At 31.5% G+C, this 12,556-nt stretch overlaps 1 protein-coding gene across 1 annotated transcript in view; it reads right to left on the bottom strand.

Annotated features, from left to right (window-relative positions):
• The window catches only part of LOC129798707 (cadherin-86C), a 94,057-nt gene that overhangs the window by 21,346 nt on the left and 60,155 nt on the right, over positions 1 to 12,556 (bottom strand). Inside the window, exon 2 of the mRNA XM_055841999.1 lies at positions 10,716 to 10,975. Within this exon, the coding sequence (XP_055697974.1) occupies positions 10,716 to 10,777 (62 nt within the window). The 5' untranslated portion in view covers positions 10,778 to 10,975. The remainder of the gene's footprint in view (positions 1 to 10,715; positions 10,976 to 12,556) is intronic.

Genomic DNA, 12,556 nt, shown 5'->3' with positions numbered 1-12,556 from the left:
TATAATTTTGTTTTCAATACAGAACAACGCGAATACTTAATAAGGCGAGATTTATTCTTACATGTACAAAACATTATTTTCTCCTATATGCTTTTATTCAAATTAGAAAATGACCATGCCGTGTGGGAGTCTCCTCAAAACTTATATTCAGTCAGAGAGCACAAACTATCCATATACATTATATTTATATGCCTTTTGGTCGTTTTGATAAGTGTTAGAGGCCAAAAGTTACAATATTTTTCGTATCGAATATCGCCATGTCTAGGAAGTCTTTTCATCCATAAAACTGTTTATGCTAAATTTTTCCTTAAAGTTCCTATATGTATAAACATGCTCACGAATTGTGGCCTGAAGTGTGAATTAATTGCATAATGCGTTGACTTATTTTGCATGACGACCTGGAGGCAATATATCTCACCAAATACGGTAACACCATTGTTCTAAATGCTATCATCATCGATACACATTTAATTAAATGTGTTGAATTGTAAATCTTGCGGAAAAACCTTTTTCAAGTGGAGAAGAGTTTAAAGATGCGAGATAAACTATATAAATAATAAATATACCGCAAATCCAGGTGAGTAGAGTCCAACTTAAGGATGGTCCTCACCGATTAGATATGGTAGATCAGATCGGTACCATCCGTAAGTTCTGAAATTAAAGAATACTAGCGGCAGAGGGGTAAAGTCACCTCCGGAGGTCAAGTTCACGAAATTATCTTTGGTTATTTTTGAGTTTTGAAAATTTATCGTACAAAATCACAAATTTAACTTAGCTAAAACTAGCGAAGATCTTCTTATCATAAAGAAACTAATTCGTTATTCGTTTCAAGACATATGAGCTTTAAGTGAAAGACAATGAGCTCTGAGGGCTTTAAGCATAGCCACAAAAATTGTGTCGTAATAACTCTGTGAATTATCTTTTGTAATTCATAATGCATTTAAAAACCATTCAACAAAGTATTTCAATTTCAGGCTATCACATAGGCATGCAAAAACTCTTTAAAATTTTGAACATACTTCTGAAGTTCTAAATAAATATACTCAGTTCTACGATATACAGTTTTTCGATATTTGGGTGATAGCTCTGAAACCAGGGGCCCATCAAGCCTAATAAAAAGTGAAGCTACTTTTCACTTTTCCTTGTAAAAATTTTGCAGATATTGCACCGAGACTTTAATAAATTTGCTCGTAGTTCTTGTACTATTTCGGCGACCATTATGAAATATGTATTTTTAGATGGCTTTTAATGCACGATTTACAAATATATCAGACTGATAAGTCAATTCTCTTTAGGAAGAAACTTGCCAAAAGTCTTCAGTGCCTCTATGCAAAAATGTATGGAAAAATGAAATGTCGATGAAAATGAAATGAAATGAAAATGAAACACTGACGGTTGTACAATTCAAAATTTTGTTTACATTTTAAGAAGATTAAATATTTAAAGTTTTATGTGTCGCATATTAAATGAAATGCTATGAATTCTTTAAAATGTTTTAATTCAATTTTAACTCTAATCCAGTGAAGCGTCTGAGTGAAACACAAAATACGAGAACCCTTAAAAATTAAAAAAATAAATCCTAATGGCATTTTCAATTCCAATAACCTTATTATCGAAGAGCAGAGTGTGTAATTTCATTATAATATGATTTGAAGATAAAATCAAGTAGGGTATGGGGTAATTTGGAACCATTTACAATTTGGGATATTTGAGATTTTCACATCGTTTTTAAGAAATTCAAAAGGAAGAAAAGCTGTTTCTGTTCTTCTTAATCGCCTTTTTCCTCTATTTCGCAGTCTTTGTTTTCTCTTTGCTCATCTGAAACAATGAGAAAGTCTCAAACGTTCCAAATTACCTTATTTTACCCTATTTGAATTTATTTGAACAATAATAACCCATTATAGAGGACTACCGCGAGCATATGAGACATTTTACATATAACCTCAAAGCAGATAGCGGACGGAAAAATTGTTATTTCTTAATTTTTACTCTTTAATTCTTCATGATAACGCTTCGAGGATGGATGTATTCTTCGTCAAGTCCACAGAGTGAAAATTTACAGAGTAAAAATATTTTTTCCGTCCACTATCTTCTACATCCCATATGACCGAAAATTCATTCATAAACTCAAAGTTCGAGAACGTAAGTAAGGTTTTGATAGTTATAAAACCAGACGGATATATTTACATATTACACTAATAATAATCAACACTAAAACTTTATAATGGATACCTTAAATGCATTAAAACTATAATATGTCGAACTTAACCTCAAAGAAAAAAAACAGATGTACATTTCATTCTATCACTTAAATTTTACTTTATCGAAAATCTTTTTGAAACCATATTAAAATTGTGAAATTAATTTGAATACGCAATATCTATCAGTGAAATACAAGGACACTAGCATCTTCAACGAAACATATTAGACTTAACCTCAAAAAACAGAAACTTATACATTTTTCGTTTCTTTAGCGAAATATTGCTTATTCAAAGTCGAAATGGCCATTGAATTATGCAACTTTATTGAATGTGAATAATTTATCACTGCAATCTAAGGGAGAATAAAGTTTCTGGTATAACCTTAAAGATCTAAAACAGGTATGTCTTCTAGTTCATGCATTAAATGTAGCTTCTTCTAATATAGAATAATAAATTGGTTTTACAACTGTGTTTGATATCAAAAATTTAGCAGTGCAATCCTGAGTATGCTAGTTTCCGACTTCTTTTAAACATAACCTTATACATACAAAATAAAGCTATCATCAATTCAAATCCTCTGGATTTTATTTAATCGAAGCTCGAATAGCCTTTAAATCCTTTGAATTCAGAATATTTATATACATCGTAAATATTTTATCACAGCTTTCCGAAGGACATAACCTCAAATCGAACATAACCTCAATAAGAATGACTAACATTTTTTAAGCATAACCTCAAATATACATTTTGAAATTCAAATCTCAAATACTATCCAAATAAAAGCTGTCAATTCCACTTAAAATCTTTTCTAAATTGAAAAGGAATAAAATTTCCTTTTTGCAAATAGGATTTATTCGAGTATTCCGCCATTTTTATGGAGAAATTTATTGGTAAATATATTTTTTTTAAAAAAAATGAACATCTTATAAATAAAACTGAGTTTCATTATGAAAAAGTTCAATTTGGTGAAATTTTTCGTATAAGAAGCTTAGAAAATGCATTTTGTGAACAATTCATATAGCTCATATATAGAGTGTTCTTCTAGAACGTGCATGCCAGTTAAGTGAATTATCATTAAAATGTTTGTTTTCTTTGATCAAATTTGTAAAAATAAACTTAATTATCATGATTTTAAGCTTAATTAAAAATAAATAAAAAGAAAAAGGAATCCACTTACGATTTGTTTTTCGAGGAAATCATTGTGCCGATTTAAACGGTTTTGGAAGATTTAGACAAAGAGTACAAAAGCATTTTCATGGATCTTAGTAGGTTTCCATTCCAGGAAATTGCATTTACGTTTGAGTTTTTAAACTTTATATGCATGAAAATATGATTTTGATTATTTTAAGTGGTTCAGATAGCACATAATCAGATTTAATTGAATTCCAAAAATAAATATTAGCTTTTAGGTTTTAAGGAAAATGGATTAAAAGGACCTTCTGTTTCTTTTTAACTTTCTTAGGAAGATTTCGACAAGCTTTCTGTCAAAAGTTCACAATAAATTAAGTTTTAAGTAGTTTTTTTATGATATCAACTTATTTTCAAAGACGAAAACATTCCACAAAAAATTCGAGTGGACATTTTGATAAAAAGAATGTTTTTTTACATGTTTAAAATCAAGAATTTAATAAAGGCTTTTCCTTGACTGATAATGCTGGTTTTAGGAGTTTCAAAAACTTTCTTTCAAAAGTTGAATTTTGACCCTATTTTGATTATTTTGAGGCCTGATATGTAAAGCTTTCTAGCTAGATATTTCCCAAACTTGTTCCACAGCGACATTGTAGCTCTTCCTATTGTTCAAAAATAATCTTAATAGTATTTAGCAACATGTGAAATTCGACAAATTCAAAGATTTCGGGGATAAACAGAATCACAGAATACCGAATTGAATTATTAAGAGAATCAGAAATTTGGAATCATTGGAATCACATTGGAATCACACGGAATAAGTGGAATATAGACACAAATTTTCGATCTTGAGTAACCCCTTGATTTAAAATTACCTTTTATAGAAGATTTCACTAAATTCTCAGTTGATTCCAATAATTTTACCAAAAAACTAAATCAAAACAATCAAATGTCATCGAAATATCGAGTTAAAAAAATTTGCTTTTGGCGAAGTTTTCTGAATAGAGAATTTAAAGAAAAATAATTGCATATTTTTCTCTATGGAAATGTCAAATAAAGGCGTCTTAATGGGAGACATTTCTGTCAAAAATTGCTTTTTGAAGAAAATTACCTGCAGTGATATAGGTGGGGACGTCAAACTTCTGTCAAAAATGCAGTTTTTGATGAAAATTTCTCTCAGTGTGTAGAGGTCTTAGTGGTCTACTTTTTCGAAGAAAATTATGATAAAATTGTGAGCTTCTGTATAAATAATAGCATAGAAAAATTCCTCAATAAGTATTAAAGGAGGATAAGATAAGGTTAAAATCCGGGTTCAGTTTATCCAAAATTCCTCAATCGTTTGACAATTAAAATTCAGAAGCTCCTAGCGCCACTCGCGGGAGAATGCAGTGCCCCCATGCGGAGGAAATGAGTGCAAGTTTCAGAAAAAATTGAAATAACTATTCGAGATTAATTAAAAAGATTCGTAAGCATGCTTTTTGCTATTGCAGATTTTTTAAACAGTTTCCAAATTTAAATAAACCATAATAAAATGTGTTTTATTTTACATAAATTACTCTGGGTAAATGAATCCACAGCAAAGAAAGATGTAATGTATTTTCTCATCAACGCAAAGTCTCAAGGTTCAATCTTGAGGATTATCTCTTAATAAATTGGTCGATACAATTGATTTTATGTCTCTACAACTCAACATATTGTATTATAATTCCAATACGGGCCTGTAACATTCCTTATTCACTTAATTTTATTCATATTTTGTATCCCTGTAATTTTATTGATTGGAATTAGCGTAATTATTCAAATAATATTCATTGTCAGTTCTACTAGTGAAATATTTTGGAGGTCATCTAATAAATTTATCTTAAGAAAGCGCCCACACATTATTCGCGACATTTTGCTTTGGATATTTCAATTCTCATAAATTTATATTGGAAATAAGATCTTGCTTTCGAAGTTTTAATACCGAACCAATAATAAAAAAAAGAAGTTATGCTCATAAAAGGGTGGGGTTTGGGTAAATTGCCCAAGGGTCGATTTTTTGGGTATGAATATTTCCACAACTATTAGATGTACGGGTATGGTGCTGTGAAGAAATTAGTTATTTATCATGATAATTGCAATTTAACAGGCGCCATTAATCCCAAGTATCCTGTAGTCTAGACATTTTAGCATTATTCTCCCCATGAGGTACCCAAACAGGTTTTTAATACAAAGTTGATTTCCAGACCACAAAATGCTGTGTATTAAATTGAGATAAAGACTGGTGAAAGAGAAAGTGCTCCTCGCCAGACGAAGTACTTAATTGTCTTGGATTTTATTAAAGATTCACGCATGCATTACTCAATATCCCAAGGTGATATAATGTGAGAAATTGTATCATTTTCTTTTGCAGCATCATCTGATTTTTTTTTAAGCCTGAGGTTTTGCAAATAAAAATCAATTTAGTTGAACTATAGGACAACAAGTACATTTTTTTTATTCTCTGTTTTTGTTTATTTGATTGTTTTCTTTGGGAAGCTTTTGGTTGTTAATAGCCAAGGAGAAAAAAAAGCCAAACAGACTTCTGTACACAAGACAATTACTTTCAACATGTAAGATGAAGAACGAACATAGGGCAAATTTGATTCGCGTACGGTAAAGCTCTTTCTTTGCTCATTCTATCAGGGAATTATGTAACCATCAGTGAAGTGGCTTGTAAGTTTATAAAAAAAAAACAATGGGTACGTGCACAAGGAATAATTCGATTTGAATGAAATGTATTTTCACCGTGAGTCCATGTTACAATATCTCAATTTGCAATCTTTCAAACCAATACTTTGGAAATGCGTATACAATAAACTTTTGAATTGTTTTCCATTACCTTATGCACCTATATATAGGTACTTTCGTTCCTGCATATCTTTCTCGCGAATTTAATTCTTCAGTGACACTGTCATAATGCATTATATTTTTCTCCACCAATAATAATTTCAAATACAATTATGTCGTAAATTTTTGCCGTTATATAACCAATCCTACAATTATAATTCAGATAATAAAATGCCTCTTCTATATAATTTATACATTATGCACTATAAAGATCGCTTACAATACTTTACTCTTTATTTTTGGACAATTTATAATCCCCTTCCAAATAGTCCAAAGAAATTAACACACAAGCCTGACAAAAAAAAAAAACATATTTTTAAATAAAATTGTCAATATAATAAAATTGTTTGCAATAAAACTAGAAACGGTGTTGTTTTCAAACTAAACTTATGCACATTTTTATTGGAAAAAAATTAAAACTTCTCAATAAAATTAATTTTATTATTATAAATTTACATGAGGAGACGTAATTCTAACAAAGAGCTCACTTTTGCAACAAGATTTGATATCTCTCTGCCATTTGACTCACTCCATTTTATCCTACGATCATTGCAAAAAAAGGAACCCTTAGTATATTTTACTTAAGAATCTTCTTCATTTGTATTATTAGGGGAATGCAGGCATGGTTCGCACAGAGTGAAGCTTCAAACGATGCGAATTTTCTCTTTGTTTGCAAAGAGCTGACCTATCATTTCTTATCTCATTTGATGAGCTTAATAATAATCTATCTTACGGCTAAGAAATGACAAACTACCTCATTGCAAACAAAGAGAAAATTTGCGTTGTTTGAAGGTTCACTCTGTGCGAACCATGCCAGCATTCCCCTATTAACTTCTTTTTTACATAAAATTCTATAACTGCATTTCTGGTATTTCTTAATGACTTCTTAAAGAGATTTAAATCATAAATATTTTTATGTATTTATCGAATTCATTACTACACTTTAATGATTTCACAGAAAACTTTGTTCAAATTTGCTAATGGCTAATTATATACTTTGATCTTTGATGTGTTAAACACAATCAATGGGAAAAATAGAATACACTTTTTTGTCTATCTAGGTTAGGTTCAGAACAATATCGCTTACCAATTTAACTTCTTACATACATAAATATGTAAAAAAAACTAACCTAAGTTTACCTATGCTTGCTCTTCGTATAAGTAATTTCTAACCTCACTTTCTGTTTTTATAAACGACCTTTATTCTCTAATGCATCAGTATAATTCATTAAACTTATCGTAACTAAATTATTTGTCACAAATCTTTCAAAACCTATTCAGAAAATTTGGTTTGTTATGCTACAAAAAGTCTGACTTTTAAGGTTATCTTTCACATAACCTAAAACTTCTGAATAGACTCAATAAAGTGTAAATAATACAAATAGGAGAAACCGGAGCAGAATTAGCCGGTAAATTAAATTTTCCTTTGCGTATAATGTGAAAAAAAAGGTTTTTATTAAGCTGGTTGTAGGACTGTTGAGCCTAGAGAAGTCAGAGAGAGAAAGCCCGTCCTGACGAAGACTCTTCTAAGCCAAAAGTACCAATTACTGTTCAGTTTGGGTGCTGACTTTGAGGGGTGCTATAAGGGCTAATTTTAGAGGAACTATATATTGCTAGTCTCCACGGATAGATGGAGTAAGAGCAGCCAACGGAAATAAACAAAAGGTGTATAGGGTGGAGTCAGTACTTTTTCGCCAGTAAGGGTAAGTGGGGCACCTTTGAAAGTGGGGTACCTTTGAAATTGAGATTTTTCTCCTATGTTTAAGTAGAACTGAACCATATCAAAATGTGATTTAACTTCTCAATATGTTTGTGCTTCTAAATTATATCACGATAAGGCTCAATTTTAATTAAAAATAGGTAAAAAATGCCAATTTCAAATGCGCCCCACTTTCAAAAGTGCCCCACTTCACCCTAAGCCCTTTTTAGCCACCTAAATTAAAATGACATTTTAAGAGAATTATGAGTTCATGGAATTACTAAATGAGTATTATTTCGTGACTTCTAGTCTAAAGAATCAGAAAATCATAGCAGATCCTTTACCGATTAGATTATTTGCAAGTTATTGAAAGAAAATTTCGACAAGGTGAACAATCACAGAAGAAATATGGAGTTCTTAAGAAATTTGTTAACACTAAAAGAGAAATTGCCTTGCATTATTTTATGTTCTTGCTCTACATCATTTCATATTTCTTTACTGACAATCAATCTGTTATTAATTAAGCTTTGTTGTAATATCATTTTTAATAATGTTTTCCAAAAAAATTAAAGAAATTAGGATGTGTGAAAAGTTAATAGAACTTTTCCATCGAATAAAAATTATGAAAAAAATCATTTAAAATACCCTAATAATTGTCTGGTATCGGTGTCAAATAAGAACAGCACTGTGCCATGTATTTTTGGAGGTTTTCTAAAACTGCTATTTCTTAAAACTTAGTCAAAAAAAGGTGGCGAAAAGTACTGAAACATACATTGTTGCAAGAAATGTAATTTTTCAACCAGATACCCAAAAATTCCCGAGAAGTCTCCTGGTTCAACAGAGAGACAATGCTTCAAAGCATCTGTACACGAAATTTCATTTTATTTCGACAAAAATTATAAAAATTACAAGGGCATCAAACCTTAAAGTGGCGAAAAGTAGGGGAGACTGGGGCAAAAAGTCTCAAATTGAAAAATTCAAAATTCAAAATTCAAAATCTTCCAAAATAAAAAAGATAGCCGCTTAATTTTTTTTCCATTAGATACCCTCCATAGACCTTGTTCAATGTCATAAGTTTCTTAGAATTCGAACAAGGAATTTAGAAAAAAATCGCATTTTTTAGCCCTATTTTTGAAATATTTTCCTTGCAAAAGATATCAATTATTACCTACTTATTTTCCAAAATTGATACACCGGTGAAAATTTCCTAAATTATTTGGATTCTTTGTATACGAATCCGCTATCTATTTTAGAATTTTACAAAGATTCTTTTCTGTAGAAATCCTTTTATTAAAAATGACCACTTGGGGTAAAAAGTAACAAAAGGTATGGAGCAAAAAGTAACAAAACCGAAGTAATTTCTGATGTCTCACGGCGAAATGAAAAATCAATGCCATGTGTCGTCGCTTGTTGTTTGCATTGGTCAAACCGGTCAAACGATTTGCACACACAGAAAAATTTTGACTCTAAATTTAAGAATATATAAGATCCTGGGAACTTAAATTGGACGTGAATCCCCGAGGCGTTTAAGTTTAGAAACTCTGAGCGGAAAAAATGGACTAGAATCCCTAGCTCTTTCAAGTTAAGAGATCGGGAACTTAAGTTCAGCATTAGCTGGAAAATGAAAAATGTCTACAGATTTGCAAATTGCAACTAAAACTAAATAATCAAGGATTTAGAATTAGGGTATTGGCATTCATTGGATGGGATTTGAAATTAAATTCCTGGGTGTTTCTGTTTAAGAATTTTTCATTTTTCTGTGTGTACTATTTGCCCCAGCATTTTTGAGAATGGTCACAAAATTACCATTTAGAAAACGGCTCGATAAACGTGTTTCCTTACAAAATAGATGAAAATGATTTTCACAAAGTTGTAGAGCGGTAAATTTTCTACAAAATTGCGCTAATTAGTAATTTTTGAGGCGCTTGAGTAGATTGTTAAAAAAAATTAAATATCCGTTTTGTGATTTTTTGCCCCAGTCTTCCCTACTTCTTACTCTACCCTACGAATCTACTTCCTCAGTCGGCCCTCACCTTTGAAGCTGAGAGGAAACAAGATTCGTGAGCTCTCGAGGAAGAGCAATGGAGGCTCTATTCCGGAAGATTGCGCTGAAAGGCGCTCCAGCATATTCCGGTGTTAGGACCTTGACAGACCTGAGGATTAGCCGAGAGACACCTTAGCGTAATTATATTCGAAATAATGGTTAGACTTTATTTCCATCATTTTCCACTAGGTCGCCTCTCGGCTTAAGTTGTAAGTGTGTCTAGGGCATTATATATGTAGCCTTATTGCTACAAATATTGCAATGAGTAAGAAGGGAAGTGTCTAGTCGTCTAGTGTACTGCGAATAAATAGTAGGGGAAACTGGGGCACCACCAAACACGGGGTACCACCAAACACTGCGATTTTTAAATCGGATATTCGACATCAGAGGATAAGATCTATAGGAATTTATAGGCACTATAGGGATGCTTGTCCACTGAAGGAATGGTCGAGATAATCCAAGTAGTTTAGAAATAAAAATTAGTGTTTGGTGGTACCCCGTGTTTGGTGGTGCCCCAGTTTCCCCTAATTTCCTTAATATTCCTTAAAGAGCAAGCTATAACATCCCTATGTCTAATTCTACCACTGACTAATTCTGCCCCGGTCTCCCCTAGTCGTTAGCTGAATAGTGTTTCTAGTAAACTGTAGTATCCCATTGCTGTCTGATTACATTCTGACTTCTACCCCGGTTTTCCCTAGTTCTTTTGTGTAATAGAATATTTTAAAAGCAGTTCATGATTCAAGGTTGTTCATGCTTAATAAAATTCTAGACTTACCTTTTAAACCACTTCATGGTTCTAGGGTGCTTTTCTTCCGCACAATTGTGAAAGTAGACCATTTAAGGTGTTTACTCTAGTGTTCACCATCAGCATGGATGGGTTGTTTTACAAACGTCAAGGATTGAGGCCCATTTCTTATTTGAAAGCATAAATATGTGCTCTACAAATGAGAAGTAGTGTCGCGTTTTATTACGTTGAATAACTAGTAGCTACCCCATTTCTTAATAGAAACTCACGACTACGCTGTACAATTTGACCTGAAAAATGAAAAGGAAATCCATGTAATTTTATTACAGAAAAACCATACACTAAATAGATTTTTGATTTAGAAATTGCGTTTTTTTTTGACCAGCATCATCAGCATTAATTATTTCACGCGCGCAGAAGAAAAAAAAGTAAACAAATTTATCAAGCTCATCTATGACTAAGCTAATGAATGTGTAAATTCTATTATACTTTCACAGCGTGACACAAATCCTGTCATTAAGGTAAAATGTTAATTAATTTTATAAAAAATACCATTGTATTTGCCTTCCGCCCTTTTAAAGTGCGCTGAAAAACATTCCAAAATTAGCGCTAGTGAAACTCTGACCTATATTCATGGCTCTCACAAGTGCAAGCTCTATGCAGTTTCTTTATTGTGGTTCAAAAACTTAAACTGAGATCAGATAAATATTGCTAATCTCAGATGTTCAATATTGCAATTATTAGATATCATAAAATGAATGGTACACACCCCTTTTTCACATTTTCCTGAACAACTCTCGTATTGTGCAAATGTGTGAACTGTATGTAATATCTACATATTTTTCTAAAAAAATATTAAATGTGGGTATTATTTTTCTATGCTTATGCTATGGGTACATTATATATCGACATATGAAAGGGTTATGAATCAATATAACAGTGATTTCTGTACTGAAAACATGGCAAAGTTTTTCAATAAGTTCTTGGTACATAAAACAGTCATGTGAAATTTATTATTTTCACCTAGACTAAAAATCACTATTTTGCCATATACCTAGATATATATAATGTACAATATGTAGCTGCAGAAATCAGTTACTTGGTCACCTATCAGCATTTAACGCCTTAATGATTTAGTGCTGGAAACGAAAATTGTTGTATAATCCGAACCATTTGTTATACTCCCTCTTGTTCATTGTGCAGAAGCTTTTTCAAGAAAGCTCGTGAACAGCTAGTATTTAGCAAAGTGACACGAACACGATGTGTTTTTCATTTTTTTGTATTGCATGAAGACTAGCCTCATGTCGTGTTCACAAGACAATTCCAATGCGCAAATTCAGCAACACAAATCAAAATTTATCGGAAGAATTGGTTTTTAAAGTGTTTTCAATGAAAATAATTTGTTGCTCTAGCCTAGAGTAAAATACATATTTTCATACTATAGGAAGATATATCTTACGTAATATCATTACCGGTACATTTAGTTTGTTTATTCACAATGTACCTCAGACCTAGGCTTTTTGATTGCCCAGTAAAAGTCATAAATCACACTTAATTTCACTCCTACTTAAGATTCAGACTTTTTTTTTTAATAATAAACCCAATACAAAGTTACAAAACAAAAAAAATAAACACAATCCTAATGGTACTCGATCATTTATTTCTTGTACTCTTTAAACAATCCACCAGAGTCACTTAATAATCGCATCAGACTTAATTGTACCTTAAGATTCCTAAATAATTGCACGAGATTCATTTAACCTAAATTGGACATTCTTAGCAAATGAATATAATATATGCTAGAGATAGTAAGAATGAGCTTTTGCACTTAGATTCATTTTGCAATAGCATCTTATCTGTGTGCGTAGCCT

This window comes from Phlebotomus papatasi, chromosome 1, assembly GCF_024763615.1.
Source record: "Phlebotomus papatasi isolate M1 chromosome 1, Ppap_2.1, whole genome shotgun sequence".
NCBI lineage: Eukaryota > Metazoa > Arthropoda > Insecta > Diptera > Psychodidae > Phlebotomus > Phlebotomus papatasi.
The sequence above is the reverse complement of the archived record's forward strand: the minus strand, read 5'-3'. Positions and strand labels throughout refer to the sequence as shown.